This window comes from Geotrypetes seraphini, chromosome 2 (assembly GCF_902459505.1).
Source record: "Geotrypetes seraphini chromosome 2, aGeoSer1.1, whole genome shotgun sequence".
In the NCBI taxonomy this organism is placed as follows: domain Eukaryota; kingdom Metazoa; phylum Chordata; class Amphibia; order Gymnophiona; family Dermophiidae; genus Geotrypetes; species Geotrypetes seraphini.
The window spans coordinates 128025854-128049260 of NC_047085.1; the positions used below are offsets into that span (position 1 = coordinate 128025854).

The 23407-nt window shown below is 45.6% G+C and overlaps 1 protein-coding gene across 3 annotated transcripts in view; it reads right to left on the reverse strand.

Annotated features, from left to right (window-relative positions):
* ASXL3 (ASXL transcriptional regulator 3) overlaps positions 1-23407 on the reverse strand; it is a 326363-nt gene that overhangs the window by 156383 nt on the left and 146573 nt on the right. For all 3 annotated transcript variants that reach the window (XM_033934243.1, XM_033934244.1, XM_033934246.1), the window contains 2 exons: positions 4404-4512; positions 1790-1898 (listed from right to left, as the gene is read on the reverse strand). In XM_033934243.1, the coding sequence (XP_033790134.1) occupies positions 1790-1898; positions 4404-4512 (218 nt within the window). The remainder of the gene's footprint in view (positions 1-1789; positions 1899-4403; positions 4513-23407) is intronic.

Here is a 23407-nt window from a genome sequence, read left to right on the forward strand (position 1 = left end):
AAGCAGCATCCTGTCACTGCTGTCAGGGCTTCTACCGGATTTTTTTTTCATATGCTGCGAAATATCACGCCTATAAAAAAAAAGCCTCCTGACCAGCAAGGCACAGCACACCCCCCCAACCAGCACATCCTGAACCAACACCCCCATATTTAAAAGTTGGGATGGGAGAGGTGCTCAGTCCCTCCTGCTCCGTAGGCCTTCCTCCTGCAACAGGCATTGCCCCCCCGACCAGCACAGCCTCCCCCCCGGCACCAAAAAGTTGGGAGCAGGAGGGGTGCTCAGTCCCTCCTGCTCCGTAGGTCTCCCACCCCCCAGCCTGGCTCACGCCTCAGACTGGCACCCCAGTACCTCCAAGTTGGGAGAGGACGGGTGCTCAGTCCCTCCTGCTCCTCCGACTCCATCGATACGTATGCCTGGGCCTTAGGCCCCGCCCCAGTGCATCATGTGATGCACAGGGAAGAGCCTAATGCCCTCATTGGCTGAAGCGCCTCAAGCTCCTCCCTCCCTCCTCCCACCCCTCTTGCTCCCAACTTGGAGGTACTGGGGTGCTGGGCCAGGGGTGGGCCGAGCCGGGGGTGGAAGGCCTACAGAGCAGGAGGAACTGAGCACCCCTCCTGCTCCCAACTTTTTAGTACGGACAGTGTTGGGCTGGGAGTGGGCCTTGGCAGTCCGGAGAGTGGGGTGAGTGCCGTGCCGTGCCGGTCAGGGGGTGAGGTGAGTGCCGTGCTGGTCGGGGGGTGAGTCAGTTGGTGGCAGGAAGGAGTTGGCATTCCTCCTGCCATATTTGCACAGGCAGGGAGGGCAGTGTCGGGTGGTGGCAGGAGGGAGTGGGCATCCCTCCTGCTATTTGTAGGTCGCTGGGGGGATTGTGTTTGTCAGGGTGGGGGGGAGGGCTCGGTCGTTTTTTGACTTATTTTTTTATGGGGCAGATATTTTGTGGGTGTTCACACACACAAAATATCTGTGCCATGGGAAAAAAATGAATAAAAAAAGACAGGCAGGCCTGTCAAAAAAACCTGCAGACCTGTCTGTAACTTAGTTACCGACAAGTCTGCAGTAGTCAGGTTTGACAATAGCATAACCCGATTCAAAATAGCCAAGCAATTGTTAGTGAATCAATCGCTTGGCTATTTTGCATGCACGGATCGGGATCAGATTGCTACACAGGTTAGTGAATCGGGTCAGAGGGAAATAGGGTCGCAAAGGGCTCGCAAACCGATTGGTACACAATCGGTTTGCTTAGTGAATCTAGCCTAAAGTCTACAAGTGTCCTATTTTATTTGAGATGAGAAGACCCAGGTATACAGCATAAAGTCCCTATCTCATTGAAATGGGAACTCTCCCACCCAACCCTTTGTCCATTTATCCTGCAGCCCTCATCACCAAGGACTTCCTATACTAATCCTAAATCCAGAGGACAAAGGGAAGTCCATTAAATGTTCTGATGTGTTCAGCAATTATCAGCAAAAGATAATCCACAAATAATGCTGTTTTGATTTCATAGACCCCCCAACCCTCACTTCTTGTGCTCCCTAATTTTTAAGAACCTAATAAAATTAGGCATCTAAATGTAGAACTGGAATAGGGTAATTTTTCAGTTCAACAGAATAAGGACTAACTCTTTATGCTATACACCTAGATTTTTAAAATTCAGTCCTGATGAAGTTCAATAAAATGAAAGGATCGAACAAAAAAAACAATAAGGCTAAAACTACTATATAGTCAGTGTATGATATATTGTTTTTTTTCCTTTTGAATCTCAGGACACTTCCATTTTAATTACATTTACCTCCATTTTCTTCTCCATTACTGTTTGTCTCTGCCATGTCTGTGCCATCTATCTCGGACTCACAGTCTAACTCCAGTGTGCCATCTGCTGGACATGTAGATTCTTCTTTCTGTGGTAATAAAAATATATATATATTAGAATATTAGCCATACAGAAAGAACATTTTAATAAATTCAAAGATGTTTGGGGACCATTAACAGACTATTGTAATGAATAAATAACACTTTCCCCTTATTTACATAATTGTAACTGAGAGGGTGGGGATGGGGGGGTTCTGTTCTTACATTAAATGCTTAGATTAGTAGAAAATAATATATATTATAAGATATACATGATTACATATGATATGGTAAGGGTGGGAGGGGGGATACATTTCATTAATTTAAGATGATTGTAATAGAAATTCAAGTGAAGTTTATAAGTTTGTAAGTTAAAATGTTATTTCTGTATACACTTGTTGTAAGCTGTAAAAACGAATAAAGAATTATATATATATATATATATAATAGGCTGCATAATGGAAAGAAAAATAACAATTATCTCCTGCTAGGCATATAATTAATCATCTAGGCTAGGGGAAACTATGGAGCTTAGCCTTCCACTTTAATGTACAATAATCTGCTCCTAACAGAAGTCGAGCACCAGAGTTCATTAATAGACTTTTAAGTCCTTATAATACTTTAAAATCTCTTCGTTCAATGACTCAAAATCTTCTCGTCATACCTTCTTTAAAATGAATCAATACGTTGTGCTCCAATAATTTTGCCTTTGCGGCTCCTACTCTCTGGAATTCGCTGCCAAACCATTTGCGCAGTGAATCCGAAATAAAACCATTTAAAGCAAAATTAAAAACATTCTTGTTCCAGGATGCCTTTGGACAACAACTGTCTTCTTAAGGACAAAAATTAAAATTAAAATGATTACTTTTTACCCTAACCTATTGTGTTTTCCCTTTTTTGTTTCACTTCTCTTTGACGATGGTAGTTTTTCCCTTTTTTTCCTATTGTTTGAAGTTGGTCTATATGTCTTATTAGTGTTTTATTAAGACACCTAGATTTTATCTAGTATCCCCAGTTTTAATATGTTTTAAATTTTATATTATACACCGCTTAGAAACCTGATTAAGTGGTCTAAAAAATCTTTTAATAAACTTGAAACACCACAGCCTTGCTGACAGCTACCTTGGATTTGTCATACCTTGTGAATGAGTTTGTCCAACCTTTTCCAACAAGTTTTCTTGCAACTCAAAAACCCAATTGAAAAAACTGGATATTTAGATAAGGTGATACCTTTTTTTTAAATTCTTTATTCATTTTCAAACATACAATAAGTGTATCAATATGTTAAAACAAATAGATCATAAATATATCACTTAATAATCATCAAGAGTACACATAAAATGCTGTTAACCCCCACCCTTCCCATCCCGTCCTATTATATAATCAAATACATTGTACAATATATAATAATAAAATTATCCCACCCTCATACTTGAACCTGTAAATCAAGGGAAAAAATGTCATCTAATCATTACAATATTTTGTTAATGGCTCCCACACATCTTGAAATTTCCTAAACACCCTCGCTGTATTGCAATAAATCTTTCCATTTTAAATATATGACATAGGGAATTCCACCAAAAATTATAATTTAGTCTACTCCAGTTTTTCCAATTGTACGTAATTTGTTGAATGGCTGATATCTTTTAAGAAGTCTCATCTTAGTTCCTATTTGCTTTCTCTTTTCTCTCTACATATAATGTATCTATTGCTTTGTATATAAGAACTGTTTAAGCATTGAGGACAGCTGAAGAGATAAAATGATTCTTGGATTCAAACCAAAGAAACCCTTAGCCTAAACTTTTGAAATCCATTTGCTGTTTGTATGTGAAGCTTTTGGTTAACTGCACTGCACTGCTTTTGATGTTTTTAAATATGGATGGGGAAAAAGTTCACAGATTTTTTTAATCTTTGGGATTTTCCCTTTTACCTACTAATTCTGACCAAATCCATTCAACTAGAGACATTAAATCATTTTTTCCTCTTAATTGTGAAAATTAAGAGGCTGTAAATGTTACCATGGCATTAAAAAATTTCCTCTGTATCTTCATTTCAAAACAAAAGGTTTTTTTTTCCACGATTCAACTAGCTCCTGCACATTCTCTGATAATCCCAGAACTTCTGATTAAAATTAATGACATGCCTTTCATACACAGTGAGGTGGTAATGAACTGCTAATGTCAAAGCCAAACAATAATAATCATTAAGACAATGCTTCCCTTCAAGCTATAAATGTGGCACATACTCCTTATAAATTCTGACACATTATTAGCAATAACACATTCTTTAACTAACTAGTGCATGATTACCATATGTCAGGAACAGGTTCACGTGCGACTTTTCTTTCTCTGGTTTTTTTTGTTTTTATTTTAAATGTTAATAAGAACAGATGTAATGCTTTCTCGTGATATAAATTTTTTTTTATAAGGCATCTGAAATCTCTTTTAGTGTTTACATGTGATTTTGTTCCCTTACCACTGCTCTAATGGGCTTACAGAGGCATAAAAACAATGCTTTGTTGTCTTACATGTGTTAAGAAACAAAGACGAACTTACTTTAAGAGCATAGAGTCCTGACTTCCCAGGGATTTTGAAGAAGGTCCCATCGCCCACACGAGTGTTAGTATGAAGCATTGCATTCAGACAAGCTAACGGTGAAGTCCCACTAAAACAACAAAAAAATAAAGAAGAAAAAAAATGTCACAAGCAGAAATCCATGAAAATGAAACAATCTGATATAGAGAGGTTCCTGCATTGCAGCTTCCCTAGGTTTCTTTTCTTTTACTCATGCTTGCCTAAAAAAAAAGTTCTTCAAACCCTGGAATCATCTACATTACAATAACAGGCCAGTTTTGCCAAACTTAATCATATGCATCTGTCCCATAGGTTAAAGGCACAAAAAAAGGCTCATGCATTATAATTAAGCTTTTCTGCATACAGCACATAACACTGTGCTCATAATGAATCAGGATACAAATGTTTGCGTGAATTTACTCAGTAAATAACGCCATGAAGCCAGAGTTTGGAAAAGTTGCATACAATGTGACTGATGCACATGAGGGATCAAAATAAAATGCCAAGTTCAAGGGCAGCTGAAGCCCACAGAATGAAAAGCAACAAAGGAATAGTAATAAAGAGTGCAGGAAGAGCGGATTTAAATTACAAGTGTTGAAGTTTTGTGGGAGGGCAGCTTTTCATGCATGACTAACACAAAGTTAAACCCTACACAAAGTTCTAATGGTTTGCAAAGTTTTTTTGTTTGTTTTTTTTAATCTTGTGGCACATTTTTGAAGACTGAGGGGGTTAGAGGCTTAAGTAGTTAGCAGCACAATACAGTGCCCCAATGCATTCAAATATGAACATTAAATCAGAAAGATAATTTTTTTGCATTCAAAAATGAATTTGTAAAAAGAATACACAATTCAACTACAGCAACATTCATCCATCTACCCATTTGCAATTCATTGATAAAATACTGTAGATGCCATGTTGTATAACATTATAACATGGAGGATGGGAGCAGAACCAGCTACTCTTTGCCCAAGGCCTATTTATTTCCTTCCCCAATGGCTCTCTGTTGACCTAGATCAGGGCTGCCCAAATCCAGTCCTCGAGATCCAGGTTTTCAGGATATCCACAATGAACATGCATGACAGAGATTTGCAAACCAAGAAGGCAGTGCAGGCAAATCTCTCTCATGCATATTAAGAACATAAGAACATAAGACTTGCCTCTGTCGGGTCAGACCGGAGGTCCATCGTGCCCGGCAGTGCGCTCACGCGGCGGCCCCTCAGGTCCAGGACCTGATAGTGCTCCTACCCTAAAACTCACATACGCTTTTCGCTTTTGTCCTGTAGAGTAACCTTCTATCTATACCCTGCAATCCCCTTCGCTTCCAGGAAGTCATCCAGTCCCTTTTTGAAACCCAGTATTGTACTCTGTCCTATTAACTCCTTTGGAAGCGTGTTCCAGGTGTCCACCACCCTCTGAGTGAAGAAAAACTTCCTTGCATTCGTTTTGAATCCGTCCCCTCTCAGTTTTTCCGAGTGACCTCTTGTTTTTGTTGTCCCTGCTAGTCTGAAGAATCTGTCCCTCCCCACCCTCTCTATGCCTCTCATGATTTTATATGTCTGTATTATGTCTCCTCTCAGTCTCTGCTTTTCATTGTGGATATCCTGAAAACCTGGCCTGCCAGTAGATCTCGAGGACCAGACTTGGCAGCCCTGTCCTAGATACATGAGTATGCTTAATCCAAAATACTTTCCCTCCTCCATCATGCACACCATATTTTAAAACCAACTTCTGTAATTAAAAAAAAAAAAAATAGCTACCAAGATTTATAAGGCAGCTGCTTAGACATCTAATCCTCTAAGGCCCAGATGCACTAAATTCATCGAGAATCTAACAATTGTCGCTAAACCAGTTTGAACTGGTTTAACAATGACCTAATTTGCCGCCCGATGTACACAATGGCTCACCATGTACTTTTCCGTGAATTTCTACATTCTACAATTCTGCCATGTAAACAACATCATTAGTATTAAAACAAGGTCATTAATATTAAAACCAGCCTTCCAATTGATGCCCTAAAATTGCTAAGGCATGCACTAAATTTTGCGATGGCTGTTAAGGACCCAAGAGAGGCAGGAGGGATCCCCACTCACTGGACCCCTCTGCACTCCTGCCCCCCTACAAGGATTGTGCCACCTGGTTGTGCCTAAGGCCTCTCCCACAAGGGAGGGTCCACAGGCGCCTGTACCAATCAAGGCCTTAGGCCCGTCCCTGGTGCATCCTGGGAGAAGCCTAAGGCCCTGATTGGCGGAGAGGCCTTAGGCACCTGAGTTAATCAGGACTTAGGCCCCTCCCACTTTATCCCAAGATGCACAGGGAACAGGAAGGCCCATCATTTTGAAGGTGGGCCTGCCGAAAGGAGGGACTGGACATCCCGACTGCTCTCTTCTTCTATATAAGGTATGGGTTTGGGTCGGGTGGGTGGGGGGAGCCGAGTGGCAGAAGAGAGTGGGCATCCCTCTTTCTGAGGATCATCACAATGGGGGTTTGTGTGTGTATCCTGGGGCCACAATCTTTGCTGGGAAAGAGGGTCAGCAATGTGGGATGTGTCTGGGGGGCACGATCTTCATGGGGGGAGAAGGTCAGCCAGTGTGGGATGTGCCCAGGGGCTGCAATTTTCGTGGGGGAGGAAGGACAGGAGTGGAGTTGGCCGAGGCAGGAAGGAGTGGGCATCTCTCCTGCTTCTCTTTTTTTTTTTTGGGGGGGGGGGAGGGGGGACCATTATTGGGGGGCGGCTGTTGTCAGGGAGGCACACACACAATACCTATGACTATTAAAAAAAAAAATAATAATAAAATCTTCCTGCCCTGGATAGCTGAGCAGCAAGAGGCTGCTTCAGGACTTCTCCTGCAGCTCAGCTGTTCAGGTTTCCCCTACCAGCTCTGCGCATGAGTCATATTCAGTTTTCCAACGACCGGTGGGGTGAGATTATAGGAAAACAAATTTGCCTGCAAAGCTGTTGGAAAATTGATCGCCGTTTTAAAATCGGACAAGCCACTCGACTTGATCAACCATTTTTAGTGCATCTAGGCCTAAGTCAATAGTCTTCTCTATTTTTTAAATTAGGGCCAATTTGTATCTAAGTGAGCTGAAGAAAAGCCACCAAATATCTTCCCATGTGAGGCTGTGACACTACTGATCAATGTCAATGGCATCTGCCCCACCTTCAAAATTTTTTATTTTGGGTATCCTCAAGGAGGTGAGCATTTCCAATGCATTCTCTTTACCAATTTCAAAATGCTTTGTCCTTCAAGTCTGTGGTTTTTCTCTCATCCACTTTTCCCTTTCTGTCATGAGCTTAGGTAGACAGGCAAAGTAGCAGAAAAAAGCCAAAATGATGATGGCTGCCGTAGAGGTCTCCAGGAATCACCACTGGCTCCCGAGCCTTGCATTGAAAAAACTGCCCTAAGTCCATATAAGCCTTGCTGGTCAGTCCTTGGACCCTCACCAACCTGTGAAGTTTCAGCACACAAATCTAGTTATTCCACAGATTGCATCATTAGGTTGGTCTTCCATTCTCCACCGTTTTTGTCTCACAAATGGAGAGAGCATTTCTAATGTGGATCCAGTTATCACCAGCTCATGTGGTTTGGTTAGGGTTATCAGATGTCTGATTTACCCAGACATGTCCTCTTTTTAGAGGACTGTCCAGGCATCCATTACAGGTTTTCAAAACCTGGCAGTTTGTCCAGGTTTTGAAAACCATTGAGTTCAAGGCCACATCTGGAGGGCATCTACACATATGTGGGTGCAATTCGATGACATTGTGTCGCATCCGCACATGCCCTCCAAACATGGCCCCAAAGAGACAGGGTTTTGTATGGGGCTGGGGTTGGCGGGCAGAATGGGGCAGGGCCACATGTCTTCTTTTTTTTTTTTTTAGGACAAAATCTGGTGACAAACTGCCAGGTTTTGGAAATCCCTCTAGGCACCCGGAGAGTCGTCTAAAAATTCCTGGACATCTGGAAATCCTAGGTAAATTCAAAACTCCAACTTTATTTCTTAGAACAATGAAGAGGCACACTCTTGAACAGTTGTTTTCAGAATACAATCCAACTATATACAGATGCTATCTCCCCTTCACTCCAAGATATGATTTATCATTTCCAAACTCCAGTTACAATGATCAGATGTTGGGCTCTAACAGAAGCCAAACCTTTAAATCAGTCTTTTTTAATGGTCAGTTGATGAGCTCTGACCAAAAGACAAATTTACCACCCAAATCCAGTCCTTAAATCTCTGGAGTGAGGTCACAAAACTGAGATCACCTTTCAGGAAGACCAAGATCTGGCTTGGTTTCTCTACGTCAGTTTAATGATGAGTAAGGAGGGAGGAGTTCTGCCTCTGGACCTTTAAACAATGTTAGTGTGTTAGATTTCCAGTGTGTTAGTACCAAAAGCTCCTTCACTTCTCCTGAGTTCTCTTACAGAAATAAGGAAAAAAAAAAATCTGACTTTCACTCAAAAAAGAAGCATGAGTGAGGGCAGGAGGAGAGGAGTGGCCAGTGTTCCCTGCCGCTGGGTTCTAAAATGGAACATGGCCACGGATCACACACCATGGCGGCAGGGAACACGAAACCCTTAGGGTTTTATTATATAAGATATATATATATTTTTTGCAGCTCCCAGTTTCTATCACAAATGTTACAAGTAACATTAGTCTAGGCACAGTGAGATCCAGAAAAATCTCAATCAATGCAGACACATCCAAACACTTCAGGCCCTATATGTTACCCTCTCTCATTTTTTCTTCTCTGGAACTCCTCTAAAGGGATGGAAGGCAGTGGGGCTTGCATAATTAGGAAGATAGGCACCTTTGGTTTCTTCAGAGTTTCTGGAAGATATCCTTGCAACATATCAGCTGGTGAAACATTTTCAAGTCTAGGGAAATTTAAAGAAATGCAAATTCCACGATTTACCTGATCCTCTAAAATACCAAGTCTTATTTTATAAGTGGAAATTGTCTTTATTCACTGAACACTAGTTCCTTGCAGGACATATTATTGAAACCATTCTGGTTTATGTTAAACAAGGTGATTCCAATAAATTGGCATATAAATTAGCATAGTGGAGAAACACAACCTATCAAGGAGTTCTCCACCCCAAAACTCTCCCAACAAGACCCGGTCTGTTAAATGTGCCTGTCTCTGAGAGCTTAGCCAAAAGAGCAACAAAAAAAGAAATCCAACCGAATCTGCAGAAAAACCACCAAAACAGGAAAACCAAACAAAAACTGCAGACAATGTACACGATGCAGGCAAGAATTTATTGTACCAAAGTTAAAATGCAGTAATAAAAAACCTTTTTACCAACCAAGAGACCAAACACGGTCCGTGTTTCGGACAACACGCCTTCGTCAGGGGTCCATGGTAAATAAGGTATACAATGTACCGCAAAAAATGAAGGTAACAACAAATGCCTGTGTATTACACCAAGAGCCGCTGCCAAAAACCAAATCACTCAAAAGCAGAAAATGACGAAGGCGTGTTGTCCGAAACACGGACCGTATTGGGTCTCTTAGTTGGTAAAAAGGTTTTTTATTACTGCATTTTAACTTTGGTACAATAAATTCTTGCCTGCATCGTATACATTGTCTGCAGTTTTTGTTTGGTTTTTCGAGAGCTTAGCCAGCATAAAAACTTTTCTATGCTGTTACATAAGTTTCTGCAATTTTTCATCTGTTGGGTCACCTCCATTTGAAGCATACCCATCATGCAAGAAGTCCACTTCTCCATATCTGGGGGGGGGGGGGAAGGGACCAATTCTATTCAGTTCTTCAAAATACATTTTTTAGCAATCAAAATTCCCAATAATAAAAATAAACGTATATGTCTTTGTACTACCCATCTAAAATAGATCCCCCTAACAATTTTATTTCATTGTCTATATCCTGTGCCCTACTACACTGCTCCAACTCCTGACAAACTTATGCCCAAAACTGTGTAATTTGAGGGCAGGATAGAAAACTATGGGCCTCTTCTATTAAACGGTGCTAGCAGTTTCTAGTGTGGGGAGCCGCGCTGAATGGTCCACACTGCTCCCGACGCTCATAGAGCTCCTATGAGCGTCGGGAGCAGTGCGGACCATTCAGCATGGCTCTCTGCGCTAAAAACTGCTAGCACAGTTTATTAGAAAAGGGGGTATATATAAGTTTGCCATCTTGCAAGTTGCATTTCAAACACAATCTCTTAACCATGCAGGAACTAAGGAGCCTCAGGGAGGAGGTGATACGCCTGAGAAGCATCCGAGAGGACGAGGCCTACATCGACGGAGTCGTCCAGGAGCTGTCCCAAATCACCGAGCAGGCCCATGACAAGTCCATCCTCGAGACACCCAAATCATCAGCTTTGAAACCAACAATTGGGATACAGAAAATGGCTAGCGGCACTGACTCCTGGCAGCAGGTGACCTCCTCCACGGGCAAACACAGGAGACCCCCCCCCCCCCTTTTTCAATCTCTTCATCTTCTCCTTCTTCTTTCAAACAGGGCAGCTATACATCAACCCGTCAACTCGCCCTGCGGAACAGATTCCAGATTCTTCAGGAAGGAACTGCCGATGAGGAACAGGAGCAGGAACAGGAGCAGGCCCAACACACAGCTCCATCTCCAGGGACAACTGACCGGCTCCCCCCAAAGAAGCGCAGAGTAATAGTCATCGGGGATTCCATGCTGAGGGGCACCGAGGGATCAATTTGCAGACCGGATATGCAATCTAGGGAGGTCTGCTGTCTGCCTGGAGCCAGGATACGAGATGTCACCGCCAGTCTGGATAGACTACTCACGCCCTGAGACCACAGGAGCACAGGTGGTTTTCTCATCGATCCTCCAAGTTAGAGGCAAGGGAAGAGCCAGAGATGAACGTATCCTGAGGACGAACGAGTGGCTACAGGGATGGTGCCGGGATATGAACTTCGGATTCCTAAACCATGGGGAAGCGCTACAAGGACTTCAGGGACCAGACGGACTCTATCTGACCAGTAGGGGTAAGAACGTCTTCGGACACCGACTAGCCCGCCTGCTTCACAGGGCTTTAAACTAGGTAAGTCGGGGGAGGGTACCCATTCACATATTAGTGCAGAAAGGAATTATCCTGATGAGGTGAGTCGAAACTCCGCTTCCATGTCCAAGGTAAGTACCCACATTGTAAACAGTTCTTTGGGAGTCACACCGACTCGGGTAGGATACGCCTCACAGGGACTTAGCAAACACAAGATATGGAGGGCCATGTATGTCAATGCACACAGTTTAGGTAACAAAATTCTAGAATTGGAGGCTGAAATAAGGAATGCCAACCTAGATGTGGTGGCAATATCTGAAACTTGGTTCACGGACTCACATGGGTGGGATATGGCTATACCGGGCTACAATCTACTTCGTCAAGACAGAGAGGGCAGGTTAGGAGGGGGGTAGCTCTATACATTAAAGAGGACATCAAAACCACCAGGATCACAGATGTCAAGTACACCGGGGAGTCCCTCTGGGTAAACCTGGCAAGAGGCAGAAAAAAATGCCTGTATCTAGGTGTGGTATACAGACCCCCAAGACAACTGGAAGACATGGACGCAGAATTAATTGAAGACATAGAGAATATCACTCTACGAGGAGAAGCTGTACTGCTAGGGGACTTCAATATGCCTGATGCAGACTGGAACTCATTTTCAGCGACAACCAGCGGTAGCAGGAGGCTCTTAACCTCCCTAAAGGGAGCACGTCTCAAACAAATGGTAACGGAGCCCACTAGGGCCCAGGCGATCCTCGACCTGGTACTCACCAACGGGGAAAGCGTCTCAGAGGTCTCAGTAGGAGATACGCTAGCCTCCAGCGACCACAACATAGTATGGTTCAACCTTAGGAAAGGCTTCCCTAGATCAAACACGAAAACAAAGGTACTCAATTTCCGGGGCACAGACTTCGCACGCATGGGAGATTTCGTCCATCAGACGCTGCAGGACCAAGCGGAGACCGATGATGTAGAAGCTAAGTGGTTAACACTGAAATCAGCCATACATGAAGCAACTAGCCGCTTCATAAAATCTGTAAATTAACGACACAGAAACAATAAACCCCAATGGTTCACCGCGGAGATCTCGCACCTCATTAAGAAGAAGAAAAAAGCGTTTCTCTCCTACAAGCGCACGGAGAAAAGAGAGGCAAAAGTAGAATATAGGACCAGGTCTACAGCGGTCAAAATGGCAGTTAGGGAGGCAAAACTTCGAGTGGAAGAAATTCTGGCAAAAAACATTAAAAAGGGGGACAAATCCTTCTTCAGGTATATTAGTGACAGAAAAAGGAACACAGGCGGGATAGTACGCCTTAGAAGACCGGACGGAAGTTACGTGGAAGCAGATTCCGATAAAGCCGAACTACTGAATGAATACTTCTGCTCAGTCTTCATCTGTGAGGCACCGGGACACGGTCCGCAGTTGAAGGCAACACAAAGCACAGAAGACCCGTTTCAGAATTTTGAGTTCACACCAGGTGAAGTTTACAGTGAACTGGCAAGACTCAAGGTGAACAAAGCCATGGGACCAGACAATTTGCACCCAAAAGTGCTCAGAGAATTGAGCTGAGCTATTCAATCTCTCCCTAAGTAAGGGGAAAGTTCCCCTGGACTGGAAATTAGCTAATGTCGTTCCTCTGCATAAAAAGGGTTGCAGGGCAGAGGCTGCGAATTATAGACCGGTGAGTCTCACATCAATAGTGTGCAAACTCATGGAAACACTAATTAAAAGCAAATTGGACACGATCTTGAATGAAGGGAATCTTCGGGATCCCAGTCAGCATGGATTCACCAAGGGTAGGTCCTGCCAATCCAATCTCATCAGCTTCTTTGACTGGGTAAGAAGAAAGTTGGACTTGGGAGAGTCTTTGGACGTCATGTACCTGGACTTCAGTAAAGCTTTTGACAGTGTCCCACACCGCAGGCTGCTAAGCAAGATGGAATCGATGGGGTTAGGAGAGACACTAACTGCATGGGTCAATGATTGGCTGAGTGGCAGACTTCAGAGGGTGGTGGTTAATGGTACCCTCTCTAAAACATCGGAGGTGACCAGTGGAGTGCCGCAGGGCTCGGTCCTGGGTCCACTTCTTTTCAACATATTCATAGGGGATCTGACTCAAGGGCTTCAAGGTAAAATAACACTATTCGCCGATGACGCCAAACTATGTAATATAGTAAGTGAATGCAGTTTACAGAATTATATGGCGCAGGACCTGCTTACATTGGAAAGTTGGTCCTCAACCTGGCAGCTAGGCTTCAATGCTAAGAAATGTAAGGTCATGCACCTCGGAAGCGGAAATCCATGCAGGACGTACTTCTTGAACGGAGAAACTTTAACTAGGACTTCAGCAGAACGAGATTTAGGAGTAATCATCAGTGCAGACATGAAAACTGCCAATCAAGTGGAGAAGGCTTCATCTAAGGCAAGGCAGATATTGGGTTGTATCAATAGAAGTTTCGTCAGCCGAAAGCCTGAAGTCATAATGCCGTTGTACAGGGCCATGGTGAGACCTCATCTGGAGTACTGTGTGCAATTCTGGAGGCCACATTACAGTAAAGATGTGCGCAGAATTGAATCGGTTCAACGGACGGCCACCAGGATGATCTCGGGGCTCAAGGGTCTCTCGTACGAAGAGAGACTGAACAAATTGCAGCTCTACACTCTTGAGGAACGTAGGGAGAAGGGAGACATGATCGAAACATTTAAGTACCTCACGGGACGTGTCGAAGTGGAAGATGATATTTTCTTTCTCAAGGGACCCTCGGCCACAAGAGGGCACCCGCTCAAACTCAGGGGCGGAAAATTTCATGGCGACACCAGAAAGTATTTCTTCACAGAGAGAGTGGTTGATCATTGGAACAAGCTTCCAGTGCAGGTGTTCGAGGCAGACAGCGTGCCAGACTTTAAGAATAAATGGGATACCCATGTGGGATCCCTACGAGGGTCAAGATAAGGAAATTGGGTCATTAGGGCATAGACAGGGGGTGGGTAAGCAGAGTGGGCAGACTTGATGGGCTGTAGCTCTTTTCTGCCGTCATCTTCTATGTTTCTATGTTTCTATGTAACCATGTTTGTTTAGCTGTGAAGTAATAACAAACTATAATTTCCACAATTTAGCATCCCCTATATCTTTTAGAGCAGGGGTGCCCAATAGGTCGATCGCGATCGACCGGTAGCTCGCCAAGACAAAGTGAGTCGATCATCCAGGACTCCCTTTGCCTTGGCGATCTATCGGGCCGATCAATCTTCCTCTCCCCGACATCAATTCTGCCGTCGGAGAGGAAGTTCAGGCCAGCCAATCGCTGCCTGGCTGGGCGGAACTTCCTCTCCGACGGCAGAATTGACGTCGGGGAGAGGAAGATTGATCGTCCCAAAGCAAAGAGAGCATGGGGCGGCATCGGCGTCGGCTTTGGGGCCTGTTATCCATTGGTGGCGTTTGGGTCCTGTTCCCCGATGGCAGCGGCAGTGGCTTGGGGAAGGGCAGGGAGAAAGAAAGAAAGGGGGCAGGCAGGGAGACAGAAGGAAAGAAGAGAAACAGAAAAAAAGAAAGGGGGCATGAAGAGAGAAAGAAAGAAAGGTCAAGAAGAGAGGAAGAAAAAGTTGGAGGAGGGAATGAGGTATGGAGGAGAGGAAGCATACAGGCTGAAAGAAAGATTGGATGTACAGTCAGAAGAAGAAAGTGCAACCAGAGACTCATGAAATCACCAGACAAGGTAGGAAAAATGATTTTATTTTAAATTTAGTGGTCAAAATGTGTCTGAATTTATATCTGCTGTCTATATTTTACAATATGGTCCCCTTTTACTAAACCGCAATAGTGGTTTTTAGCGCAGGGAGCCTATGAGCGTCAAAAGCAGCGCTGGGCATTCAGCGCAGCTCCCTGCGCTAAAAAATGCTATTGTGGTTTAGTAAAAAGGGAGGGGGTGGGTATTTGTCTATTTTTGTATGTTTGTTACTGAGGTGCATAGAATCATCTGCTTTGACCTCTTTGAAAAAACCCTGGAATAGGAATGATAATTAACAATTCTATGCGTACAGTGTGCGTTGTGTTTTTTTAAAATTTTATTGTTGGTAGATTATTTTGACTTGGTCATTTTAAAAGTAGCTCACGAGTCAAAAAAGTGTGGGCACCCCTGTTTTAGAGAATCACCAAAATAATGTGCAATATCTTGTTCTCTAATCTCTTGTCCCAACTGTTCTGTCCAGTACATTGCAATCTGCCGTGCAACCAATTTCAAACTCTCTGCATTGTCTAATACATTATACCAATGGGAAATGGTGTTTTTCCTGCCAATCAGATCAGGTCTGATACTCCCCATCAGATCATTCTCCATCAGCCAATCCTGGGTGCTCAATTCGTATGAGGTAAAGTAGTAGCTCGCCTCTATATATGTGTAAGAATGAGAACTAGGCGGCTGATAACTACACACTCAGTTACACAAAGGTTTGACGACAGACACGTTTTGATTGAAATAAACTACCAACAATCCTAAGGCTATGTGCTATTTCCACATCTTAACACCATCTCCTTGGAGGCCTGGTTCAAACCTCAAGTTATCAACATCAAACTCAAATACTGCTTCATTCCTTGTAAACCCTTTTTGAAAATATTTCCAAGCCTGCACGATTGACTATTGTTACCCACCAATTTCATATGCTCTGCTCTTGTATGTGAAAGACATAAAGGTGCATACAGTGTCACCATGCCCTCTAAAAAAACAGTGGTACAGAATCTATAAGTCCTTTCTACCTACTCCCAAAGAATCTAACTTGGCAAGCAGCATTATAAAGGTGTATATTCAGCAGTTTAAACACTTCTGACTCTCTCCTCTATTGTAATTTATCCAGACTAATTCAAATCTTCCCTCTCCAGATGAAATGATGGAGAGCTTTCGAAATCTTGTCATATCCTGCCTTATCAATCAACAAAGAAGCATCTGCATCAGATATAACAACTTTAGGAAAAGAACCATTTTAAATAATGTACTTTGTGCTACCTAAGCTGAGTAGTCAGTGAACAGCAACAACTTATGGCCATTATAATCCAGAGAGAGTGGCTGACAAAAAGACCGCATGGGGTGCTCCTTCTCCAACCAATTAAGAAACCGTGCTATAACTGGATTAGGCCTCAGCAATCTATCTCTCAGTTAACTAAACCCGTGTGCCTGTTTGTACATAGCAGATGCATGCGGTCCTTCCAGTCAGTATCTTTTATCTCCTTCCAGTGGCATAGTGAGGGTAAGAGGACCCCGGGGTGGTGGCACCCCCTCCCCCAGCGCCCCCTCTCCAACCCCCCCCTACTCCTACTGCAACCTGCCATATTTGCACTCTCCCTTCCCACCCCCTTACCTTTTAAAATCTTCGCCAGCATGAACAGCTTCTCCAGTCTGCTGCTCATGCTGGCTTTCCCTCTGATGTCACTTCCTGGCCCAGCGACCCGGAAGTGATTTCAGAGAGAGAGCCATGCTGGCACAAGTTGCAGGCTAGAGTAGTTGCTCACACTGGCAAAGATTTTAAAGAGGTATGGGGGCAGGGAAGGGAGGATGCGAGTGAGCGTGGCATGTGGGGTGGTGGACAGGTGCTGGCGCCCCCCTAAAGATGGTGCCCGGAGTGGTCTGCCCCCTGCCCCCTCCCCATTACTTCGCCACTGCCTCCTCCAGCAGGTCAACCAATCTAAGGTTATTTCTCCAATTCTTATTATCTTGATCCTTCACACTCTCTAGGAGTCATGCAGCCTATCAGCTAGTGGTTCTGCACAGGCAGGAGCGAAGGAAGGTCACTCCTGCCATGGTTCACTGCTGGACCACTAGGGATCTGAAAGATATGCAGGGGTAAAATCAAGGTAGTGGAGGTCTAGTGTTTGCTCTCTGACTGCTTTCCTTACCTGCCACGATGGTGAAATGAAAGGGGAAGCCCCTTGTCTATCCCTTTGAGACCATGAGCACTCCTGTGATGGGTCCGATAGACCCTTTTGTTCAACGAGCAACAGATCCTTCAGTGTCCGGTGCTGGAAGCCTGCCTGTGAAACCCCTGGAAGCAGGAGCTACAGGTTTTTCCCTTGGGCCTGATACCTCATTAGGATCTCAGAAATCCTCCTGTGCAACCTTTGACAACCAGCAGTGCTTCTGCACCACCCTGCATTTCTCCCGAAGAGGTGTCAAATTTGCTGGGGGAGGTAATACCAGTTTAGAGCTCCCTGCAAGGGAGCTGTGCTGCAAAGTCAGATATCTTTGACACTGGAGACTGTGGAGGGAGTATTGGGAACAAAGATTTCTGAAGTAGGTCAGGACACTGGTGGAATTTCCTTTTCAATGGTAACTCTTTCTTCTTTGGTCAATCGCCCCTCTGAATAACTTTAGATGTAATTTGGGAAGCTCTATCAGAGATGGCAAAGATATTAATTCCATAAACTACTGCTCTCAATCCTAGAGTTCAAGTCTTGAAAAAAAAAAAGTTGAAAGGTCTGCTACAGACATTTTGCTATTGTCTCCTAAAGTGGAGGATCTGAATAAGAAAGTTATCACTAATCAATCTGTGAATGAAACTTTAATTAAAGATATCTTGAACCTTAGAGCTAAGGTAGAAAGTTTGGAGAATATTTCCAAAGCTACAAATTTGAGGTTTTTGAATTTTCCCAAACAAGTGATGGTTTCACCATGAGAAATGTTCAGAAAATATGTAATGGGAGATTCCGGAACTTGGAGGCTTGGTGAATGGCTGGCTGACGATTGAGCTCCCTCCTCTAAACATCATCTATTAAGCTTTTAAGCAACAGCTCTTCTTCTATTTAATTATAAAATCCTCTAGAATGACATCAACTAAGCAAAAGATGCTAGAAACTCCTGTCAAATCCACAGGAAAGACTAAAGGAAGATCCACAGATCCCTAGTGGGAATCTTTTACATTGGATGCACTGGATGTAATTGAAGTTATGGAAGAACTGAGAAACATAAATTTATCATTAATAGAAATGAGTAAGGAAATGAACCTCATGAACAATAAACTGGACTTCCTATATAATAAAAGACTAAGCGCACATGCGCACTTAGGATTTCGTGTTGCCTGCCGCTGTGGTGTGTGTTCCGTGGCAGCCAACCCAGGGGCAGGGAACATTCTGGCCACTCCCCTCCTCCCGCCCTCACTCACCCTGGAAGCCAGGCAAGCTCTCTCCCTGCCCGCGTCCTCGGCAGGGAACACACCTCGGCCCTCACTCGCCGCCACCGCTGCTGCTGCTGATTCTCCTGTAAAGAGCAGCCGGCGATGGTGGCCGGCTTTAGCGAACCTCGCAGGCCGCTCTCCAACTCAGTAGCACGTTCCCTCTGACGTGATCCCGTGCGTCAGAGGGAACGTGCTACCGAGGCTGGAGAGCGACCTGCGAGGTTCGCTAAAGTCAGCCACCTTCGCAGGCTGCTCTTTACAGGAGGATCAGCAGCGTGAGAGGAACCGCCGCCGGCACTTTTAAAACTTAAAACAAAAACCTTCGGCCGCAGCAGGCCACCCCGTGGGAAGGGAAGGGGGAGGGGCCGAACGGAGCAGGCCAGATTGCAGGGAGGGGCCGAACGGAGCAGGACAGCTCAGGTAAGAGAAGGGAATTGCTTCAGCAGGGACCTGGAGGGGAAGGGAAATATCACTGCTGCTTCTGCAAAGGAAAGAGGGGGGGGAGGGAGAGACAGAAAGAAATACAGACAGACAAAGGAGGCCAGGGAGAGAGACAGACAGAAATAAAGACAGACAGGGGACCAGAGAGACAGACAGATAGAAAGACAGACAGACAAAGGGTGCCAGGGAGAGAGAGAGAGAGAAAAATAGCAGGAGGGAGAGAGACAGAAAGAAAGGAAGAAAGAGACAGGAGCAGGGAGAGAGACATAAATAAAGAAAGACAGACAGGCATATATTCTAGCACCCGTTAATGTAACGGGCTTAAACACTAGTAGTAAATAATAGAATGGACAAGATGGAAAAAAGAATAGAAAAGGTAGAAAAGATACAATATGACAATAAAGAAGATCACAACATGTTAAAAGATATGAAAAAAAAAATGACGGATCTGGAAAATAAATCTAGGAGACAGAATATAAGAATAATAGGATTAAAGGAAGGAATTGAGGGGAAAAATATGATATCCTTCCTGGAAGAAGTTATACCAAAAATCCTCCCTCTAAAATTAAAAATACCAATGGAAATTGAAAGAGCGCACAGGATTGGTGTTAGAACAGCTCATAATAAAGGACAGCCAAGACCAGTAATATTGAGAGTATTAAGGTTCCAGCATGTACTTGAAATCTTAAAAGCAGCAAGAGAAACTAAAAATTTGGAATATAAAGACTCCAAATTGCTCTTCATCCCAGACTTTGCCAAGGAGACTGTTCAACTAAGAAAACAATTCTTACAATTAAGACAACCGCTGAAGGACATTGGTGCTAGATATAGTCTGTATTATCCAGCATTGATGAAAATAACATACAAAGAACTTAAGAAATTCCTGTCATCTCAAGAAATACCTATGATCTAGAGATTATTGCATGGATGGGGAAAAAGTTTTCACTATCTATTACCTTGATCTAAAAAGTTTTGAGTAAAACAGAAATAACTTAATATTTTTAATGGCTTTATTTGGTTTTAAAATGGTTGCTGCAATTGTTTTAACTGTCATGGAGCGTTGGGAATGGTTTTCATTTTGAATAGGTGAAGATTCTACATTTAAGTAAGAAAATCTATTAATGCAATAATACATTTAATACTTACCTGACATCAGAAGAAACGGTCGATGTGTGGGGGAGGAGAAATGGAAGAAGCCATTAGGAATCATTCTGATTTGGAACTGAGAGGTGAATCACTTCGTTGGAGACTAATGGAACTGCAAGAAGTTTTGTGAAGAATCTTTTTGGAGGCCCAGGTCAGAAGCAAAAACGGAAATTTTTGAAAGGAATATCACATCCGGTCTTGGTGGCTTATGCCAAAATATTGGTGAATAAATATGGTTTACATCGCTGCCGGAAGTTGAACTGGAAGTGTTCATCGCTCCTTCAAGCAACAGTAGCACACAGGCAGTTCCACTCCACCTCTCCCTGTCCCTGCCTTTGTGAGTTTAAAGCATTCCGAAAAGTAACCCTACAAAGGAACGAGGAATGCTCTCTGGCATCTCAGTCTCTGGCGAAGAAAGTGAAAAAGCCAAGCATTTTGAGAAGTGCAGTGAAGTACAATGTGGGTATATCCATTTCCTTTTCTCATCATGCAATAGGGGAGACACATTTGAAGACAAGCTGAGCATAGACAGATTGAAGCTGCGCCTCGGTGGTAGTGCAGTGCTGCTCACCTCCCTCATTCTGCTGGCGTAGCCTTTGGGCTTTTCGGGTGGTTTGGGTACAAGCTGGGATGAAGACAATTCTCTTCTGGTTCCTGGGTATCAGGTTTTGAACCCAGCCTTTGATGGAGATTCTCACGAGGGACAGAGACGGTGATAGGTGAGGATCCAGTTCAATGATTCAAGCGTCATTTCCTCCATCCGGCCTGGAACCGGAAGACTCAAGACAGCGGCTACTTTAGCGATGGTTCTTCCAGGTTCTCCGGTCTGGGCCTTTGTAGTTACGCTGGCTGCTCTATGTTACCCTCGTTTGCCACCATGTTTACTTCATTTGGCCAATGGCATAGCGTCCTCCAATAAAGATAGCGTCTTCTATGTCTTCCCAGTACTTCGTGTGAATCGGTAAACCTCCCCCTGCACAGGATCCCTTCCAACATAACTTGCTTTATATTGTGTAGAATGAAAAGAGGTTTTATTTGACATGTATTGCAAAGCTGTTATTCATATGAGATTGTGGTTTGCTTGTTTTATAGAAATTATTATCAACTTTATTTGATAAGTTCTTATGTCAAGAGTCATTGGTGTGGACAACTATGTAATAACTTTTAACTTAAATTGTAAGATGTTTAAAAGAAAAAAAAACATAGTAAAAGAAAGGAAAAGGGGAAAGAAAGGGGGGGAAATAAATAAATAAAAACTTTTACAGTGGTGCCTCGCATAACGGACGCCTCGCACAGCGAACGCTGCGCACAACGAACTTTATGTCTTGATTCGTACAACGAACTTCGTTTCACACAACGAAGTCGCCCGAGCTGCATCCTTCCGCGCAGGCACTGCGCTTAACTGCCCTCTCTCCGCCTGGCTCCCTCTTGCCCCCCCCGACTCCCCGACACGATCGGGGCAAGAGGGAGCCCAAGCCCTCTTGCCCCCCCGACTCCCCGACACGATCGGGGCAAGAGGGAGCCCAAGCCCTCTTGCCCCCCCGACTCCCCGACACGATCGGGGCAAGAGGGAGCTCAAGCCCTCTTGCCCCCCCGGCTCCCCGACACGATCGGGGCAAGAGGGAGCCCAAGCCCTCTTGCCCCCCCCCCGGCTCCCCGACACGATCGGGGCAAGAGGGAGCTCAAGCCCTCTTGCCCCCCCGACACGATCGGGGCAAGAGGGAGCCCAAGCCCTCTTGCCCCCCGACTCCCCGACACGATCGGGCCAGGAGGGAGCCCAAGTCCTCCTGGCCACGGCGACCCCCTAACCCCACCCTGCACTACATTACGGGCAGGAGGGATCCCAGGCCCTCCTGCCCTCGACGCAAACCCCCCCTCCCCCCAACGACCGCCCCCCCCCAAGAACCTCCGACCGCCCCCCAGCCGACCCGCGACCCCCCTGGCCGACCCCCACGACACCCCCAACCCCCTTCCCCGTACCTTTCTGTAGTTGGCCGGACAGACGGGAGCCAAACCCGCCTGTCCGGCAGGCAGCCAACGACGGAATGAGGCCGGATTGGCCCATCCGTCCCAAAGCTCCGCCTACTGGTGGGGCCTAAGGCGCCTGGGCCAATCAGAATAGGCCCGGGAGCCTTAGGTCCCTCCTGGGGGCGGGGCCTGAGGCACATGGGCCCAACCCGACCATGTGCCTCAGGCCCTGCCCCCAGGAGGGACCTAAGGCCCCTGGCCTATTCTGATTGGCCCAGGCGCCTTAGGCCCTACCAGTAGGCGGAGCTTTGGGACGGATGGGCCAATCCGGCCTCATTCCGTCGTTGGCTGCCTGCCGGACAGGCGGGTTTGGCTCCTGTCTGTCCGGCCAACTACAGAAAGGTACGGGGAAGGGGGTTGGGGGGGTCGTGGGGGTCGGCCAGGGGGGTCGCGGGTCGGCTGGGGGGGCTGTCGGAGGTTCTTGGGGGGGGCGGTCGTTGGGGGGAGGGGGGGTTTGCGTCGAGGGCAGGAGGGCCTGGGATCCCTCCTGCCCGTAATGTAGTGCAGGGTGGGGTTAGGGGGTCGCCGTGGCCAGGAGGACTTGGGCTCCCTCCTGGCCCGATATTGTCGGGGAGTTGGGGAATCGGCGGGGCAAGAGGGCTTGGGCTCCCTCTTGCCCCGATCGTGTCGGGGAGTCGGGGGGGCAAGAGGGCTTGGGCTCCCTCTTGCCCCGATCGTGTCGGGGAGTCGGGGGGGCAAGAGGGCTTGGGCTCCCTCTTGCCCCGATCGTGTCGGGGAGTCGGGGGGCAAGAGGGCTTGGGCTCCCTCTTGCCCCGATCGTGTCGGGGAGTCGGGGGGGGGGCAAGAGGGCTTGGGCTCCCTCTTGCCCCGATCGTGTCGGGGAGTCGGGGGGGCAAGAGGGCTTGGGCTCCCTCTTGCCCCGATCGTGTCGGGGAGTCGGGGGGCAAGAGGGCTTGGGCTCCCTCTTGCCCCGATCGTGTCGGGGAGTCGGGGGGGCAAGAGGGCTTGAGCTCCCTCTTGCCCCGATCGTGTCGGGGGTGCCAGGGACCACACGGAGTCACCCACCGTACCACCCGATTCGGGTAAGCGCAGGTATCGGTGGGTGGCTTATTTGCGGGGGGGTGCCTTATTTTACATTTTTTTTCTAAAAAGGGGGGGCTGTCTTATTTGATGGCCCTGCCTTATCATCGGGGAAACACGGTAGAAAAAAAAAAAAAATGAACAGTTAAGTCCCAGTTTTTGCCGCTGAGACTC